Source organism: Ambystoma mexicanum, chromosome 11 (assembly GCF_040938575.1).
Source record: "Ambystoma mexicanum isolate Mex_15411 chromosome 11, UKY_AmexF1_1, whole genome shotgun sequence".
Lineage (NCBI taxonomy): Eukaryota > Metazoa > Chordata > Amphibia > Caudata > Ambystomatidae > Ambystoma > Ambystoma mexicanum.
In genome coordinates this window covers 1240993017-1241014012 of record NC_090934.1, presented here as the reverse complement: position 1 = coordinate 1241014012, position 20996 = coordinate 1240993017, and the positions used below count along the sequence as shown (strand labels likewise).

Genomic DNA, 20996 nt, shown 5'->3' with positions numbered 1-20996 from the left:
ACACTGCTAACAGGGATCCACAGTAGTACATACTATAGAAGGGAATTGTACAGTAACGCTATCGAGCACATATTTAGGCTGTGCATTTGCGATATTGGTGCTGGAACATCAACGAGAATTAATTTGAATGTTGTGATTTTTCAATTGCTCATGCCAATTGTGGAGGTGAAGACCTTTTGTATATTTGAAAGTCAGGTTATGTGTGCACTTATTGGTTCTGATACTACTTCACCTATGTTAGTAATGTCTAATTGGCTTTAAAAAAGTGTACGTAATAAAATTGTGAAACTAATTCTGTACCACCGAACGTCTTAGGGAATTTTTGTTTTCCTAAGGCTTTTTGAGTCTATATACTTTAGGTGGCAGTCCACACACGAGGATCACTAGATGTTGATATACTTAAGTGTTACACTAGTGTGGGCAGCACTGGGCTTTTTATAAAAGTCTGACCAGGTCTAGCACATTCTTAATAATCCCACTGGACCTGCAGGGCGAGTGTCTTAGTTTACATACTCTACCTAAAAGAAATGCCCTCGCCCCATGGTGATTGGATGACAAAATATTTACCAGTGCTTTCTGTAAAATGGTGCTTGTCTAGCACAGAATCACACTTCATATTTGCTACAATGCTGCCACCCAAAGACCAGCCGTGCACAGTGAAACTTTTATTTCTTTTATTTACTGCAAACAATTTTCTTTCTGTAAATATCAAATGCGTTTCAAACATCCCTTTGCTCGCGAGCAAAGAGTGGCATGCAAATGGTAATATCCCTTCATAAAACCTCAATGCAAGTAGGCTAGTATATTGTGTGTTCCTTGCTAAGAATATTCACGTTTTCCCCCAAAACGTGAACACATTTGTTCAAAACCCATTTACCAGTGTTTATTGCATACACAGTGGCCCTTAAACAGCACGTGCTCCTTTCTAAACACTTAATCCTGTTCCATAGTCACTCAGTCTACCCATCAGAAACCTTAAAACGCGGTTCCATTCAAGTCAACCATTCTGCATCCTTTCAGGATCAGTGCTTTAAGTACACGTCGATTATTCAAAATCATTTTCTTTAATGACTGCTGTGCTATCTTCTGCCACCCTCCTTCACAGAAATTGAATCTTTTGTGTACAACTTGGACTGTTTGGTATAATGCAAATGTCAAAGGTCCCCATTGTGCCCTTGGATTGTTAGCAGTTGAGCAAATTCTTAGTGTGCCTTTTTTTCTGATTGGCCCATAAGTTGATGGGGTCAAAATATTGGCCAGTTACAGAGGGCGCTAGAGGGCCACCCAAGATAGCTGCCCTGGCTTGAGCTCCTGCTCTGCCCGGGATTAATCCGTACGAATCCTGCTGTTCCCGGCTTGGCGCTACATGACCAAGGGTGGTTCCCGGTTCCCAAGTCTCTCGACTCCCCTCCCCTCGAATCTGGAGGAAAATCGGCCTTTCTACACCCCAGAACGACCCACCCGGTGTTGAGGCCTGCCATTTCACGCGCGCCGGCCATCTTGGTGCGCGAGCAGCCCCAGGAGAACATCCGTTCCAGGCACCCCCCCCCCCCCCCCCCCCAAGCCGAGGCTGTTCTAACAATCGCAACTCAAGAGGAGACGTTTGCGACTCAAAGTGCAGAGGAAACCAGAAAGTCCCCCTAACCCCCCCAAAACCAGGAACCCACCACGTCAAGAACCGGCTGGCGAAGTGTCGCCGTGGTGGGGCGATGGCCATCGGCGCCGCACCGGCAGATCCGCTACATCAAACCCGAAGACAGCCCCGAAGTCCTTCGGTGCGCGAATATACCCCCGCGCCGGGTGGCGTCAACCGAGCACGGGACGAGCTCTGGAGGAGCCACCACACCGAAACTGCGACACGGCGAGAACAGATGTGGCCTAGGCGGAAGTGATTTGACGGTGGAAGCTGAGATAGACCCACGGCGGGACCACACACTGAGGTACAGGCGGCAGGGCGTAGGGGCTTGGAAGGGGGTGAGATTGCAAGCATAAGCGTACACACGGCGCCCCCCAGCCACATACGCGGCTTTCTGGGGCCAGCGGCAACTGGACTCCACACCCCAAGTGAACGGTGCATCACAACCCACAGCTGCAACTAATAAAACCCCAAGGGCCTTTGCTCCAGCGAGACGCTTGGACTACAACAGAAACCCGCTACATATAGCATCACTCACCACACGTAACCCTTTGCAGTGAATGGCCTTCATCGACCTACTCCGCGTGGGAATTGAAAGATAATCACTCCTGAGTCTCCGGAACAACTGAAGTGCAAGTTCTCGAATTCCCCAGGGCCGCGGCTGGGTCCTGCCTACGTACAGAAAGCACCCCACCAGAAAGCTGTTGCAACAATCCAAACCCTCTCTCCTTTCGCCAGCATTTGCCAACCCCTGCAAACGACTCTGCGAGGCCTCCGTTCGGTGGTAAACCTACGCTACCGGGAATCCTCGCATGCAAAGCAGGATGGGGAAAGCAGATAAACTGAAGAGGAAGCTGACTTTTGAAAACGGTACGATTCCGAAAGCCCTCCACTTACAAGACGAGAGTGAACCCACGCCTGGCGGCTCACTCCAAGCAACATCAGGGACCTATCCGTCTGAAATGAAAACTTCTTAGAGCTAAAAGTGGGCATCGGCAGCTTAAACAGTAAAATGGACGGCCTGTCCTCCAAAGTAGACCTAATGCAACACCGCATCGATAACCACACCGAGCGATTAACAGAGGTTGAACAGCGGGTCTCCGACCTGGACGACGGCGCGACGACCCTATCGAGCAAGGTAGCCAGACTTGAAAGCCAAATGACCACAACCATAGCCAACTACGAGGATTTAAAAGGCCGTTCCAGACGGAACAATATCCGAATCATTGGAGTAAGAGAACATGAACCCCAGACGAAGATGGAAGATTATGTTGAATCACTTTGCATCTTCTCTTTGGTCGAGATGCGTTCTCACAACTGTTTATGATAGAGAGCGCACAGGACTCCGTCCGCCAGACCAGTCCCTGGTGCCCCGTCCACACCCATTATTGCGAGATTACTAAATTACAGAGACCAGGACGCCATTCTCCGCCTGGCCAGGGAGAAGGGAGACCTGCTCCACGACGGGGACAAAATCCACTTCTACCCCGACTTCTCGGCCGCTGTCTAAGCACAGAGAAGAGCTTTCACCAATGTTAGGAAAAAACTTCGGGACAACCAGCTGGTCTACTCAATGCTGTTCCCGGCACGGCTCGGAGTACAACACAATGGACGGGTCCACTTCTTCCAGTCCCTGGAAGAAGCCCACATGTTCCTAAACCAGAACGGTTGCCTGGGTCAGCATCCTCGTCAGCTCCGTCCCCAGAGAGAAAGAAACCCCAGGAATCCTCCATAAAGAAACAGCATCCAGCAATCAACCCAGTTAATCACTAGGAGCCAACCGGCACAAGCGCAATATAGTAAACACGGCAGGGCAGAGACGTTGGGGAAGCCCCAAGCGCCCCTAGCACAGCATTTGTTCCCACGTTCAAGTTGGGGGGAGATCCCGACGGACAAGTTGGGGGTTGTCCGCGCTATGGGAAAAGTTTTATAGTTATTAGTTTGGACACGTGCCATTTGTTCACGCCCGATCCTGACCCGTGCCCCTCCGCCCTGTCAAGCCCACAACCTCTACAGAGCCTTTCACATCGAAGCTGCCGCATCATCCGGCAAGAGACCCAGTGCGCAACAAGTAAAAACACGATACCTGGGCTGGCCTCATCGCGGCCAGATAACGCGAATACGAGACATAATCAACTCTTCAACCCGCTTCATTCAAGGTTTTAACATGGAACAAAAGAGGTGGTAACATCCCGATCAAAACCCGAAGAATCCTGCAATACTTGAGAAGGCACGAGATCGACGTAGCCATGCTTCAAGAAACACATCTACCCCCTGGAAAAGAACACCTCTGGGCCAGAAGCTGGGGTTGCCACAGGTACTGCTCCTCATATTCATCGTACTCCAGGGGAGTTGCTATCCTTATCCATAGGAGAACAAACTTCCGGCTAATCCACTCCGCAAAGGACACCGAGGGCAGAGCCATTTTAGTGAGTGGCACAGTAGCTGGCCAAAGTATAACCCTTGTCAACGCCTACGCTCCGAACAGAGATGGCCCTGACAATTTTAGCTGGGTATTAAAACAGCTGTCCGCCCAGGCTCAGTCAACCATAATTTGGGGGGGCCATATGAATGCAGTGCTCGACCCGGCGAAAGACAGATCGAGAACTACGCCACAGCCCATGTCCAAAGCCTGTTTTGAAATAAAAGAAATTTGCAGGGCATTCGATCTGAAGGACGCATGGAGAGCAGCTAATGGAGAGCGGCAAGAATACACCTTTCATTCGGCAGTACATAACACGAGCTCCAGGATCGACTACTTTTTCATCTCTGCACGGGGTCCGCTGGTGAGCGACTCTTGCTGTATCCTCCCAAGAACGTTATCCGATCACTCCCCGATTAAGTCTCAATCCAGCCAACTCTAAATCCCCATTACAGCGATGGCGCTTCAAAAACGGATCCATGCGAGATGAGGTATTTGAAGCCAAGCTGAGAGAAGAAATCGCCACGTTCCTGGAAGTGAACACAGGGACGGTTTCCTCCCCCGGCACAGTCTGGGAAACGCTGAAATGTTTCACTAGGGGGATCTGCCTTGCTAAGGAGAATGGTATTCTTAAGCTCATCAGGCGTGAGCTGGCAACCAGCGAAAGGCGCCTTAAGGACCTGGAACGACAAATCATAAGTACAGGCGACCCCAAAATAAAAGCGGCCCTGAAAGAGGAACTTCAGATCTTTAATACCACAGCGGAACGAGAATTAAAATTTCTATTCTAGCCCGTAACAACCAAATCAGGCAGTATGGTGAAGGCCAAAAACCCGGCGCCCTTCTGGCAAACCTGATAAGAGCAGATAACAAGCTACCCCCTATAGAAGGCATTTGCTCCAAACAAGGTAAGATGATCCACACAGAGGAAGTAATGGCTGAGGTATTCAGGCTCTTCTACCAAGAACAGCACAAAGCATAAGTGACTCAAATTCTCTACTGGAGTATCTCGAAGATACAGAGCTGTACTGGGTCGAGAGCCATCTACGGGAACCACTCAATGAAATGATCTCGCCATAGGAGATCATAGAAGTCATCAAGACCCTTCCGAATTCCAAAGCACCTGGACCAGATGGCCTAACGGGGGAATTTTACAAAGCATTCGATAATACCCTTACCCCCCCTTCCTGGCGGCAGTATATGAGGAGACGCTTCAAAAGAAGACACTCCCCCTATGTGCCGCTGTGCCGCTAACATCATCCTTTTACACAAACCCAGCAAGCCTCCAGAAGAATGCGCATCCTATCGTCCCATCTCCTTGCTTAACCTTGACAATAAAATTGTAGCAAAGATACTTGCGAACAGGTTGATGCCACTAATGCTGCCTTGGTCCTGGCAGATCAGGCAGGGTTCATTCCGGGCCGCAACACGTCCTTTGGAATCAGAAGAATGTTCGGCGTTATCGCAGCACTGGAGCCCGCGCAGCAGGCAGTCGTGGTTCTTTTCGATGCCGAGAAGGCATTTGATTCGGTGGAGTGGCCCTTCCTGTTCGCAGTGCTCACCGGGATGGGTCTGGGTGCCCGATTCATCAAGCTGGTGTCCCTGCTCTACACCAATCCACAGGCTAACATCGTGGGAACAGTGACTTCGGCTCCCGTGGAATTACAACGCGGAACAAGACAGGGGTGACCACTTTCGGCGCTGATTTTTGCCCTAATAATGGAGCCCTTGGCGTCCAACCTCAGGGAACTGAGGCAACAGAGAGGACTTAACATAGGACCACACAAGCTCATCACATCCCTATACGCAGATGACGTAGCGCTGTTTGTGCGCGACCCCGAGGAAAATCTAAATCCAGTAATGAGAGAAGTCATTAAATTCGGAGCAGCCTCAGGTCTAAAAATCAACCAGTCAAAATCCATCATATTCCCATTGACCCGATCGACCAGGGCGTTTGCAGACGACTTTCAGTTCACATGGAAAAGATCCAAGGTCCGGTACCTAGGGAGTCAGTTGGCACTGACTCATCAAGAGGTGTTCCGAGACAATTACAAAAGTGACCAAATGCTTGCAAGAAAAAGTGGCACAATGGAAGTCTCTGCCATTGACTCTCTGGGGAAGAGCCTCCCTAGTCAAGAAGGTGATACTACCAAAACTACTGTACTTATTCACGAACATTCCCATACTACTGCCACAATCTTATCTGTAAAGATTGAAAAGCTTGGTTCTTGAATAAATATGGGTGGGTAAAACGGCCAGAGTGGCGCATTCAACACTGTCTTCCGGTGACGAGCGGGGGACTAGCCCTTCCAGATCTGGAGAAATACTTCTGGGCGGCACAAGCACAGTTCCTCAGTCATTGGTACTCCACACAACCAGTCAGACCCACGTGCAAGTGGAACGGGCCCTGGCGACACCCAACCTGTTGAGTGCTGTTATATTCGGCCAGACACCGGTCCCCAATAACACTATGAATGTGATGCTCGCGACGTACAAGATTTGGAAAACACTTGCCCAAAAACATGGAGTGCAAAAGCAGTACTCTCCCCTTCTTCCTGTGAAATTCATGCCAGGGGTGCCGCTGACATCCGAGAAAGTTTACCACCAATGGGATGAAAAGCTCCACATAAACTCCCTGGGGGATTTCTTCACTGAGGAGTTTCATAACCCCACAACAGGCCAAACCGAGGGGTGGCAATACCGCACTTGACATTTTCATCTACTTTAGAACTCGATACACTCTGGAAGCAATCCCACCTGACTTTCCAAAGCAACCACAAACCTGGCAGTTACTCCATAACACAATACAAGCACAGGGAGAAGGCAGACTGGTATCGCAGATCTACAAATCTATTATCACGGGCACGACCACCAGCGACTCCCGTGCAAAAACCAGATGGGAAAAGTCCCTACTTGCATTCATCCCTGAGGAAGACTGGACCTTCATTCTGAGACAAATGCAGAAGATGGCTCTCAACTCCCGCTTTAAGCTAATACATTTTAATTTCCTTCACCAAACCTACTACACGCCAGCGAAAGCAAACAAACGCCCTGAGGCATCTGCAAAATGTGAAAGATGTGGTTCTCCCTCGGCGGACTTTGTGCACCTCACATGGGACTGCCCCAAACTGTCCCTATTCTGGAGCCAAGTCACAGACAACAGCCGCGGTCGTGGGAGAAACCGTGCAGCCTGCCCAAACACCCCTGCTCGGTATGACGAGGCTCATGTTGGCATCAATAAGAAACTTGGCTGGCCTGCTGTTGACTCTTGCTCGGAGGCGGATTGCCATGGCCTGGGGTCGAGGTCCCCCCCCCCACCCCCACCTCCCCACGGTCACTGCTTGGCATAAGGACATTCTGTACTGCCAAGATGTTGACACAGACTTCATTAAACTGCTGCCCCTCCATGCCCACCCGCCGGACATCTGGGGCCCCCTGGTAACCTTTCTGATGAATGAAGCAGAGGATGCCCCATCCTCCCCAGAAATCCACGGTTAGAGGAGAAGGCCATGTTCGGCAGTTCATCTGGCTTAATACCGCCTCCCCACTGAGACATTGAACTGGGGCATTGCCAAACGCAACACAATGTGCACGGAACTTCGGAGTGGGATGTCGGGGGGGGGGGGGGGGGTGGGGGGTAGAGGGGCCAGGCGTGTGGGACTTGGCGCAAGTTAAGTTCACCCTAATGTGGGTGTGTAGTTGTACTGTGTTGACATAAAGGTTTTTAAAAAAAAAAAAGTATTGGCCAGTTTCCTTTCTGGCACTTTCATGAAAAGGTGTCCAAACTGTTGGGCCGTTAAGGATTAGCTTCGGTTCTGTATTATACTTTTAGACTTTATTGCTAAATTTTCGAGGGATATAGTGGGTTGTTTAAATGAATGATTGTGTCCAAGTGTCATAACGCCTCTTTTGTTAACTTTGATGCTTTTTGTCTTGCAGTACTTTACTGGCCTAGAGTGTGGGCACAAGTTCTGTATGCAGTGCTGGAGTGAATATTTAACTACCAAAATTATTGAGGAAGGCATGGGACAGGTAATGGATTTCAGTACTTGTTAAATACGTATTTTTGGATTGCACTTGGAATGCGCCAATACATCTTGGAGCGGTGTCTATCAAGGGTGTTTGGCGGACGAGGAGGATTGTGAAGCATAGAAATAATTTGGCTGGGAACTTAAGGCACAGGCCAAAAGCTAGTAGAAACAGTGGTTCTCAGTGCTTTCCTATATAACAAGTTTAATCCAATGTAGTGGAGTAGGAAGAGTCTCATAAGGAGCCGTCAAAATGAGGGTGACCACCCCTTTTATTCTTTCCCCCAATCCCAGTGCTGGTAGCTAGGCTGATTAACAAATGCAGGTTCTGTTGACTTACATTAGGTGTCTGACTGCTTATGGGAGAACTAATCTGGTCACTAGCGGTACCACCCAGCTTTGCACAGGTCTGTAACTGACCTGCACAGGGGTGAGGGGGGGGGGGGGGGGGGAGTGGGTCTGCTATAGCCTTATCTTTTATAGTCAAAACATACTATTTTTGAAAATCACAATGCCTGCAATCTCTTGAAATCAATGATAGCACAGGGCCGGACCTCGCACTACCACTGTGCTGGACGAATGGCTGGGGTTGGTCAGATTTTACTATTGCCAGTACACCCCAGACTGGTATGCCGACCTCTGGCCAAGTTTCAGCCCACTAACCTTTATGGGGCTGCAGCCAAGCTCAAACATACAAACACACTTTCACAAATATATATATATTTTGAAGGGATTGGTTCCTCTGACGTATTCCACATCTGACAGGTAATCACCACAGCTGTGCTGCTTCGGAAAATTTCCTGCGTCGACGTCGATACGCTGTCCTCAAGGGCCTCCGTTGAGCCGAAGTCACCGGATGTTATAAGTAGGACACACAACGCCCATAGCCTCAGTTCCGTTTTTTCCGCGAACGTGTTTGCTTCGGACTTCCGCAAACTTGGTTGCGGGAGCGAAAGAAGCTGTCGGTAGGTAGGGTTTCCAAACCCTGTAAGTCGAAATCCGCTGGGCTTTCGACCGATTCGAGGAGCGACTCTCCGCATCGTCGGCGCAAGTCCAGGGGGGGGGGTCTCGGTCTCAGATTGGTTCCTACCATTCCTCTGCCTTTTCGAGGCACTCGCGGAAGCGCCTTCGCCGACCTCGTCCGAGGTCTCCGCCAGACAGCGGGTGCCTTGTCCTACCAAGCATTCCTCCTGCCGAATGGGACGCATTTCGTAAGGAAATGTTGGCAATTTTTGAGTCGCAGGGCTCCGTTCCGTCCGCGCCTTCGAGAGAAGCCGGCAAGGAATGCGCTAGGTCTACCGTTCACACGCCTTCGGGCTCGGGTGGTCAGCACGATCACCGGGAACTTTTTAGGTCCCGGTCGGACAAGGTGGATCGCTCTAGCCATGCCCGCTCGTCCTCGATGCCCTCGAGACCAGTAGAGCTTGTGAGGTCTCCTAAGATGCCGACGGCGCCATGTCCATCGAGGGACTCGAGGCTCCGCCTCCGAGGAAGTCATTGACGCCATCGGCGCCGAGGCCGTCGAAGGACACGCTCGGGGCACCACCCTCTAGGTCTGTGTTGAAGCCATCGGCGCCACACAACGTCTACGCCTATTTTGTCTAAGCCTTTTTTTTGGAGGCTTTACCGGAGGTACCCCGTGCATCGGTGGAAACTCTGAGGAAGGCCCTGAAGAAGTCGGTAAGGCCTGTATTTGAGCCTTTTTCTGTGCACTCATCCAGGGATTTATTCCAGCCTCTGGATTACATCTCTGAGGTGGATGAAGGGTCTGAGGACTTTGGTTCCTGATGAGGTTCCTGATGACCTGTTATCTGGTCATAGCCAGTTGGAAGACCTGCGTCAGTCTTTGTACGCCAGTGGCCTTGATACTTCCCCGGAGGTTGTTTGGCAGGCCTAAGCCTGGTACGCATGCTGAATCTTCATACAGGCGACTCATGTCGAGGGTGACTGAGTACTTGGGGTGGTCTGCGCCACAAGTGGATTTTCTGCAGGATGACCTGACAGATCCTTGACCAAGGTCTGCCCACTGACCCTGTGCTGCCATTTCATATGGCTTTACAGAGAAGGATGGCGGCGGCTTGGACTGCTCAGAATCTCCCGGCTGTAAGCAAGTCGTTGCTGAAAAAAAATGCTGTCCAGCCAGTAGCGACCCCTGCTACTTGACTACGCACCCCACTCTGGAGAGTTTGGTGGTGCAGGCGTCGTACCCAACCATCCCTCTTGATAGGGACAACAAACATTTTGATGGCTGGGCGAGAAAGTGTTTTCTTCAGGTTGTATGGCTTTACAGGCATCCAACTCTGTGTGTGCCTTAGCACGTTTCACTCGCTCTCTGTGGAATGGTCTTTGGCGGCTGAACATATTTCCGAAGGGGAGGAACGGGATGGTTTTCTTGCCCTCGTTCAGGATGGCAAGGATGCCATGTGTGAATCGGTTCAGTCGGGTCTGGACATGGCAGTCTGTGTCAGCCGGTCCATGGCGGCGAGCACCATGATGCACCGATTTGTGTGGTTGCGGAAGTTGGAATTTGCTCCTGACATACAAGCCCGGCTTCTCAACATGCCCTTTGACGGTGAACATCTTTTTGGCAGCAAGGCTGACGAGAGCCTTGAGAGGTTGCAGACCTCCAAAGCTGCAGCGACGTCGTTGAGCGCTGCAGTTCGCCAACCTCCGCCTTTTCGTCATAGGCGACACCAATGGAGGGGAGGTTCCTTTCGATACTACTCTTCCTTTGGTAGATCGAGGGGAGCTGCAAGTCAAAGGGGCCACCATAGGAGTACCAGAGGTGGAAAACAAGGTACTCAAGGTGCCAAGGCCGCTCGGGCAGTTGCCTCTTTGCTCTCAGGCACTGCCGCAGCAGCTTCAGCTCAGTCATGAGGCCATGTCCCATGGTTCGCCGGTTGGGGGAAGGCTGGCGCAGCATCTTGTAGAATGGAGTGCCATTACTTCAGATGTGAGTTCTGGAGATCATGGCCCACGGCTATGGTCATCCTTTCCGGCAGAGGCCTCACGACAATCCTCCAGGGAATCTCTTTGAAGAATTTGGATCCACCCCTTGCGCAGGAAATCAAATCCCTGCTGAAGAAAGGCGCCATAGAACTGGTGCCTGTAGTGGAGAGGAACAAGGGATGGTAGTCACCATATTTCTTGATCCTGAAAAAAGACGGGGAATTGAGACCCATCATGGACTTGCATGGTTTGAACAAGCTCCTTAGGAAGGACAAGTTCAAGATGGTTACTCTCACAAGTCCTCCAGCCCCTTTAACTTCAGGACTGGTTGGTGTCTCTAGACCTCAAGGACGCTTACTTTCATGTGCTGATTCATCCCAAGCACAAGTAGTACCGGAAGTTTGCGGGTGGCGACTCGCATTTTCAGTTTCGGGTCTTGCAGTTCGGATTGACCTCCGCCCCGTGGGTCTTCAGCAAGCTCATGGTGGTGTTGGCAGCGTATTTCGGGAAAGGGGGGATTCACGTCTACCCCTACCTGGACGATTGGTTGATCAAGGCGTGCGCTCTCCCGAGCAAGTCCTGGATTATCTGTTGGTCATCTGCCACTCCCTTCACAGGCTGGGCTTCTCCCTCAATTTAAAGAAGTCCCACTTGACACCTACTCAGCAGCTCCAGTACATCGTAGCAGTGCTCGACACGTCCCTGGGGCTGTTTTTTCCTCCCCATTTTGGCTACCCTGTCCGGAGGTGACGATCGTGACGGACGCATCCCTCACGGGATGGGGAGCTCATAACAAGTTGACAATCAACGGTTGTTGGTCTCCGTCGGAGTCCAGGCTCCAGATCAATCTGTTGGAGCTGAGGGCTGTCAGGCTAGCCCTGAAGGCTTTTCTGCCGTCTGTGTGGGGGAAGACTGTCCTGATTCTGATGGACAATACAATGGCCATGCACTACCTCAACAAAAAGGGGGGGGCAGGGTCTCTCCCTCTGTGCAGAGGGGCGATGCAGCTCTGGTTCTGGGCCATCCAGCAGGAAATTTCGATCTCAGCAGTTCATCTGTCTGGAGATGAAAACACAGTGGCGGACGCTCTGAGCAGGCAGAGTACGGACTCTCACGAGTGGGAGCTGGCTCAGGAGATTCTCCTGGAGATCTTCGCCTTTTGGGGGACCCCACAAGTGGATCTCTTCGCTACCAGTGTCAACCAGAAGTGCGAAAGATTCTGCTCGCAGGCATTTCCTCCAAAAGGAGCCTTGGGGGACGCGCTCCTAGTGGAGTGGTCCTTCCCACTGCTGTACGCGTTTCCTCCAGACCCCGTCATTCCGCAAGTGCTGTGGAGGTTAGAGGTACGGTTCCCGAATGATCCTTATTGGTCCGGCATGGGACTGGAGAACGTGGTACCCGGACCTTCTCGACATGTCCATCTGCCCTCCAAGCAGTCTTCCCTACTGAGATGATCTGCTCTCACAGGAGGGCGGGGGGGGGGCAGGTTCTCCATCTAGAGGTCAAGTCCCTCAACCTTCATGCTTAGCTTCTGAAAGGTTGAGGTATAAGGATTGGGACCGCCTTGAAGACGTGATGGAGGTGTTGCTTTTGGCCGTTGGAGAAAGTTCTACGACTGGTGCAGAGTTAAGAATGTGGATCCTTTTTCATGTGCCATTCCTGTGGTTCTGTCTTTCTTGCTTTCTTTAGCCCACAAGGGCCTCGAAGTGGGTACCATTAAAAGGTTACCTGGCAGCGCTGTCCATATTTAAGCGCTCGTCTGAGGAGTGTTCTTATTTTAAAAATCCTTTTGATTTCTCAGTTTCTGAAAAGGGCTCACTAATGTGTTCCCACCGTCGCCTTTCCAGGTGCCCGGTTGGGATTTGAACCTGGTTCTTAAATTCCTCATGGTAGCTCTGTTTGAGTCTTTACATTCTTGCCCTTTGAGACTGACCTTAAAGTGTATTTTTAGTTGCTGTTGCTTCCGCTTGCAGAGTGAGTGAGTTGCAGGCACTTTCCGTTAAGCCACCCTTCAGTGTTCCATAAGGACAGGGTTGTCCTTAGGGTTCGTCCTTTTCTTCCGAAAGTTGTCAGAATTTCATTTAATCGGGTCGTCATTCTTTTGGCGTTCTATCCTCCTCTGCATCCTGGTAAGGAAGAGGAGAGGCTCCATAGGCTGGATCCTAGGAGAGCTTTAGGTTTCTACATCTCGCGCATGTCCCGGATCAGCTCTTTGTAGGATACGATGCAAGGCGTTTGGGACAAGCTGTTACTAAACACACTTTGTCTAGATGGATTATCTTGACAATTTTTGAATGTTGCCGCTTGGTGGGTAAGGACCCTCCGGTAGGCTTACGGGCCCATTCTACTAGGCGTGTGGCTGCCTCTACTGCCCTGCAGAGGGGTGTTCCCATTTGTAATATTTGTGAAGCAGCCACATGGGTCTCTGTCCATGCTTTTTTAAAACACTACTCCCTGGATTCTATCCATGGGCAAGATTTGGCCTTTGGCAAGGCGGTCCTCTATTCTGCAATTTAATTGGGCATTCTAAAATTCTAAATTCTTTACCCACCTCCTTACGTTGGTACTTTCTTACCTGATAACGTTCTTTCGAGGGATGTTCCGACGACGTATTCCAGCTTTCGTTTCCGCAAGGCTTTTTGTAGTCATTTTGGCAGAAGATTGGTGCCACACGTTCTGGGGAAAAAACTACACTGAGGCTACGGGCGTCGTGTGTCCTAGTTATAACATCCGGTGACGTCGGCTCGACGGAGGCCCTCGAACAGCGTATTGATGTCATCAACGCAGACGCCGAACATTTTCCAAACCAGCACAGCTGTGGTGATTACCTGTCATAGATGTGGAATACGTCGTCGGAACATCCCATCGAAAGAACGTTACCAGGTAAGAAAGTAACTTGTTCTTCTGAGGCTTGTGGAATCTGCTTGGATCACATGATATGTATAGGCCGACATCTAGTGGAAGCTGCAGAGTATTAGTAGTTCTTCGAAACTCAAAGGGACGTCAACAGGGCGTGCCTGTAATACTACCCCTAGTGTGACGTTCACTGTACCCATTGTCCTTCAATCATCGAGGTCCCTCAGATTGTTTTTTTCCACCACCATTGTCGGACGCTGAAATCTGAGTTTCTTTCCTGCTAACGCCATTTTATTATGCAAATTAGTTAGTTTCTCTTCCTGTCATGTTATAGCCGTTCTTCGACAGATAACTTCAACGGTTTCGGGACAACATTTGTTGGTTGCACAACTTGCTTCGATCTTCCGCAGCCTCAGAAGGCCGCCTCTGGCCTCAGCCCAAACAGTAGGGTGAGTGGGGTGTGATTACATATCTTAATTTCTAAGAGAATACATATTTCCCTTACTCCCCTTTCTGATCGCCAAGCTGACCTTCCTATAGGACATGTATAGTGCACCTTTTTAAATGTTGCCCAACTTGTAACAAAAAATGTCCCTGCAAGGACTTGCACCGGGTGTGCAACCTGTCTTCCGTGGGATCACGAGGGCCACTGTAAGGCTTGCAAGCTTTTTAAGCCCAAGACCCTAAAGAATCGCAAGACAAAGTGCTGGGCACACCATTCTATGCAGGCCGAGACCACCATAGACTTGAAGGAGCTTCGAGCGACGGCAGCATCAGCGTCTTCAGTGACCAAGGCAACCATTGGATTCCCACGTGCAAACCCCCGACCCCACCAGACATGCCGGTGGCACTGATACGGGGACGACACCCAGCGGTATCAGTACAGACAAATCACCCCACACAAGACAAAACCAAAGGCCATAAGTCTACAACACTGACTACACGGCCTCACACGGCGTCCAGGGGGATGGTCTACCAGTTACCGGTCCCCTGGGCATTTGTGATCACCTCATTCATGACAGGCCCCCGAAATAGAGAGGCAGATTCGGGCACCTTGTTGAAAAATACAGCTGTTAACCGTAGGGCGAAAGACGCAGCCCCGGCTCCAATGTCTGCCAAAAAACCACTGTCCTTGCACGTCTGCTGCATACACCACTAACTAAGGGGGCAGCAGTAACACTAACCCCCTCAAAGACCACAAACAGAAACCCTTCAAGCAAACACCCCTCAACAGGACCCAGACCAGTTTCAACTCTAAGACCTCAACCAAAGCCTCGATGACACTTGAGCATTCTCGGACTCTGAGGGTCAAGAGGACTTAGAAGAGAGAGATCATTATTATGATGACGAAAATGACATTTGTCTTGTCTTCTCCAGATCATGCTGACGGTGGCGGACTCCCCGGTTGATAACCAGCTACAATTTAATGACATGCTCCTTAAGGCAGCTGATAATTTCCAAATCCAGACACAAGAGACACTCGTCGACAAGGACTTTGTCGAAAATATATTTGGTGACAAAAGGGCAAAAACCAATGTATCCCCATATTGCTATCCGTGCAGAGAAGAATTCAACACTCTGATGACACCAAACCTAACGCTTGCGGTAAAACCCTGCATTGAAAAAATGTTCTGTCCTGCAACTTCTGACCCACCTCTACATCAGGGGCCAATTAGAGCCAGACTCTCTGGTTACCACCACAAGAAAAAGGACGGAAACACCTTGCGCGTCATCTGAGGCGCCCCCGGACAAAGAGTAAAGTTATACACTTTCGGAAGGAAAGTGGCCACCTTGGCAGCATATCGGGCAATAATTGCCAGTAATACCACTCTGCTAGCCAGTTACAACTGCCACAAGTGGGAGGAAATTTCCACATTAATGGCCTCGGCTGCAGAGCCACTAAAATCTCAACTCGCCCTTGCAGTTGCAGAAGGGAAGGCTGTGTCTAACTGTATCTTGAAGCATAATTTAGATGCAGCTGATAATGCTAGTAGAATTATCGCAGAGGGCACACTTATAAAGCGCAACGCATGGCTGCCTGTCGGGTTTTAAATTGGGGACACGGGCAACACTCCTCAATATGCCTATCGACCCTAATGTTCTCTTCGGCAAAGCAGTAGAGGATGCTCTCAAAACGGCAAAGGAAGAATGACACCTTAAAGTTGCTGGGTCGGCTTACAAACCCACCCTCTGGTCAACGGGGAAGAAATAATTTTCGTTGTTTCAGGGGACCAACATCGCAAAGAGGATCTGGTTACAACCAAGGACTGGACTGGGTTCATCCTGGGTTTCGACTTGAGGCCAATACTCTCAGGGTTAGAGGTGGATCCATCCCCCAAAGCCATGACCCCCCCCCCCCGGCTTCAGGTCCCCTCCCATGCCACACCAGTAGGATGTTTAATGCACTTCTCCCATGCATGGGAGGGAATCGCAACCAACAAGTGGGTGCTTTTCTACCATGGCAGGCAGTTATTGCATAGTTACTCCAAAAAACCTCCTTCCGCTGCTGCCCCCCCCGCGACAAAAGACCACCACGAAGGAGGAACAGCGCATTCTTCTGGAATAGGTGGAAGCGCTGCTGTTAAAGGACGCTGTCGAAATCGTCCCAGCAATTTGAAGTCGTCAAGGGTTATCTATTCAAGGTACTTCCTTGTGCCCAGAAAAGTTCTAACAATGCACCCAGTAATAGATCTGCTCCCTGCAAACACATGTCAAGCCAAAAAGCAGGCGGACTACATGGCAACATTGGATATGAAAGATGCCCATTTTCATATTTCAATCTTCCCAGCGCACAGAAAAGTCTTGCGTTTCGAGTTGGCAAACCAGCACTACCAATTCAAGGTGCTACTCTTCAGTATAGCATCCGCTCCAAGGGTATTCACCAAGGTACTGGCGGTGGGGGCTGCACACCTACGCAGGGAGGCAATCCCGTGTACCCCTATTTGGACGACTGGCTGATCCTGGGGGGAAAGCACCTAATTTGCAAGCAAAATACACAAACACTGATCAACCATTATTAAAATAAGTGGTTGGTTTTTCCATCCAAGGAAAGAATCCAAAACATACTGCTGAAAATACCTCAGTATTAAGCCAGTCACCAGATAAGCGTACGCAAAGCAATGCGTTTGCTCAGCATGATCGCATCTTGCATTTACCTGGTAACACACACATACGTTTTCGCATGCACCCAATGCAGGAGTGGTTGGCGAAACAGTGGTCTCTGGCAAGTGGTCAGTGGGACGATCTAGTGGTTGTTTCGCCAACACTAGTACAGGCTCTTCACTGGTGGACAAAGGAGAATCCGTTGAAGGGCAAACCCTTCCTCAAACCGGCAGTGCAAGCAGTAGTTACAACAGACGCATCACTCTCCGGGTGGGTGGGCCCCCCCCTCACCTTCATCTCGCAGCGCATGGGCTGTGGCCTCTCATTGCGCACCAAACCACATAAACCTGCTGGAACTGCAGGCAGTACTCAAAGCACTCCAATCCTTCGAGTCGCACCTGACAAATCAGTTGATACAGCACCACTGCAATGTTCTAAATCAACAAGCAGGGGGGCACACATTCTCCAAATTTGTCCCGGCTAGCACAGAAAATATGGAAATGCCCACTAAAAAAGGGGATGTGCCCAACTTCACAACATGTACCAGCGGAACTCAACACCCTAGCTGACTCGTTAAGCAGAGATCCGCTTCCAGAAGATCACAAGTGGCAACTCGACAAAGATGTAGATCACATTTCCTCGCAGTGGGGTTATCGTACGCTAGACTTGTTTGCTACAAGAGAAAACAAGCAATGCCTAGGGTCTGCGTCCAGGTCTCCCCAACCAGACTCCAAGGGGGACGCCCTATGGATGAGTTGGTCAGGGAAAGTTGCCTATGCTTTCCCCCAACTCCACTAATGAACAGAGTGGTGAACAAGATTCACAGGGAACACGTGACTCTTACCCTAGTTGCTTCTATGTGGGCGAGACCACCATGGTATCAACATCTGTGCAAGCTGGCGATGTGCGATCCCATCAAACTCCCGTGCCAGACCAACTTACTGACTCAACATGGGGTATTAGCAGTGCACCCTCAACCTCACTTCATGAACTTTGCAGCATGGCTGCTGAGGTTTGTTCATTTGTTTAGCGCGCAATACCCTGAGGTTTCCAGGCGCTTACACTTGGGAGATTAGTTTCAGTGCTTTAGGTTACAGACAAGCGTAAGAGGTGAGTTGCAACACAGTAGAACATTCAACGGTAATACAACATACGCAAGTGAAAATGAGAACTACAAGCTAATCACATCCATTGAACCTAGGCCCATGTTGCAGGGCGTCAGCAACACAGATGCAAAACGTCAAAGGGGTGGGTACTATTGGGTAGGAGTAAAGAGGACATGGCATGAGAGAGGGACACATCACGGGAGATCAGGGGTAGTGGGGAGCGGACCGGTAGCTGACTGGGCCATTTGTGTGTGCCTTCGTGGCCTGGTGCCGGCTCCCACCTCCCGGTTCGGCTGATTGGCATATCATGCCTGGCCAACCAATTGGAGAGGGAGTAGGGCCAGGCCACACAACAAAGAAGCAAAGTGAAATGACCCGGCCATCTTTGAAGGCCAAAAGCACACGTGCAATATAGTGCGCAATGCACAAAGAAAGTAAAATGCCCAAGAAATGGGATTCCTCCATCCAGTAACATTCTGCTTCTGCACTCGTGCCGTGCAAGTAATTAAGAGTTTGTGAAGAAAATGCCCAGTAATGCGTATCATGCGCGGGGAAGTCTAGAGTTTGGGGACACACACCTGCCACAGAGGTGTATGGATATCCTAAAGGAGGCTCACAAACCAAACACCAGACACTTACTTCGACAAGTGGAGAAGATTTGTAATTTGGGGCAAGTCCAAACAGATAAACCCCCTAGGATGTACTCCATCTCACATTCTGCATTATGTGCTCCACTTGTTAGACTCGGGTTAGTTTTCAACACGATAAAGGTTCACCTGGCAGCTTTATCGGCTTACACCACCTCAGAGTAAAGTATTGTGGTGGAAAGTCTACGTCATCAAAGCATTCATGGAGGGAGTAAAGAGACTCCACCCTCCTGATTTCAAACCCACCGCCGGGCTGGGATCTCAATGTAGTTCTTGCAAAGCTTGTGGGTCCTCTCTTTGAGCCGGTGCATAAGGCAAGTCTAAAATAGCTTACCTTTAAAACTGCCTTCTTAGTGGCTATTACATCGATAAGAAGTTGGTGAACTTCAAGCATTGTCAGTGTAGGACCCTTTCTTTGTCATACACGACAAACTGCTTTTACGCACATCCTAGGTTTTTACTTAAGTTCATCTCCAAATTTTACGTAAATCAATCCATTGAGCTACTGGCCCTCTTTCAGAATCAACCAGCTCAGCTGACAAACTCCATGCACTAGATGTAAGGAGGGCTGTCCTTTACTATGTAAACAAGACCAGACCAACTGTCTCGGTAGCAACAGGCAGAGAAGGGATCGCATTTCCAAGAATGCCATCTCCAGAAGGATAGTCGGATGCATACAGCTCTGTTACTCTTTATCAAGCAAAACACTGCCTTTCACATCAAGAGCTCACTCCACAAGGGGTACAGGAGCTACTTAAGCTTTTTCGCAAATGTCCCGCTAGACACCATTTGCAAAGCAGGTACATGGAGCTCAGTACATGCTTTCACTTAGCATTAATTACTGCATTGACACCCATTCCAAAGCAGATATTCTGGTGGGACAAGCAGTTCTAAAACATTTATTTGCCGCTAGACCTTCTCACAACCCACCACCTGCTAACACTGGTCGCTAATCTATGCATAGCATGTGATCTAAGATTCCACAAGCTTCAGAAGGGATGAATTACTCACTGTAATGGTATTTCTGATGCTTAAATCTGCTTAGATTTACATGAGCCCACCGTTCCGCCCCTTGGAGAGAAGGTGCATGGATGTTAATATGGGCTTTTTCTGATACATATCTGCTTTGAGGCACCTGTACTCAGGCTACACTTCATGCTAACTCATGTCAGAACCAAAACAATCTGAGGGACCTCGATGCATGAACCACCATGGGTACAGTGGGCGTCACTCTAGGGACAGTGTTACTGGCACGCCCTGTCGACTTCCCTTTTCAATTTCTCTGCTGCTTCCACTAGATGTCGGCCTATGCATAGAATGTGAATCTAAGCAGAGACGAGAATCAGAAAAAGGATTACAGTGAGTAATGTATCCCATATATCTATCATGCCACTAGTTTTCTTTAATTACACGATGGCGCACGTGCAGATAACATACGATGGAGGTAGTTCTCTGATGAATCCTTTTTCTAATCTGGCCACTATTTTTATCTAGTATTTGAAACATTGTTACTTTTATTCTGCTTGTAGACTAAACTATTGGGCTAATTTTCTGTGCTTTCAGTGTTTGTGAACTTGTGCTTTGTCAAGTGCTCCAACAGCTTTTTTTTGTGTAGCTTACTGTATCACTGTGCAAACCATATTACTTTGCTTGATGGTGAACTGTAATGAACTGATCATTTAAAATAGTGCATTCCGATTTAACTTGTTATCCCTACTGGTTTCTATATCCATAGAATTGTGACCTATATCTTCAGGAGTTGTTTACAACTTTCCTTACGTAAACTGAATTTGATATGGTACCAGTCTGAGACAAACAGTTGGTATGCGCTTGATACAGGTCTGTGAATTGCCCATCTATCAAGGGGGTGGTATTGCTTGGTCGTAAAGGGTAATTCTATTTGGCCAGTCCTGTTCATGCATATGGGTGTAAAAGCTTCTTAAGCAATTATCCAGATTTGGCAAGGGTTGTAGTTTATAGTAGTGATGAGGCACTGATATCAATGTGTGGTTCCAATTATATGAAGACATTTAGTTCTCTGTAGGTATTGAGATGGTACTGAGCACCAGTAGATTGAAAATGGAATGAACTGCTCTTTGAGGGGGAAAAGGTAACACAGCTACAACCTCGCCAATCTTTTGAGTAAAGACTGGTGAGAAAAATGTGCAGCATTGAACAATATGTAAAAACATCAGACATGGTAGTTATGTTATGGTTGGGGTTTGCGTGCAACAATCCAAAGGGTATCTA

At 49.4% G+C, this 20996-nt stretch overlaps 1 protein-coding gene across 4 annotated transcripts in view; it reads left to right on the top strand.

Moving 5' to 3' along the window:
• Nucleotides 1–20996, top strand: part of ARIH1 (ariadne RBR E3 ubiquitin protein ligase 1) — a 1069856-nt gene that overhangs the window by 303408 nt on the left and 745452 nt on the right. For all 4 annotated transcript variants that reach the window (XM_069624621.1, XM_069624619.1, XM_069624620.1 and 1 more), the window contains exon 4: nt 7998–8090. In XM_069624621.1, the coding sequence (XP_069480722.1) occupies nt 7998–8090 (93 nt within the window). The remainder of the gene's footprint in view (nt 1–7997; nt 8091–20996) is intronic.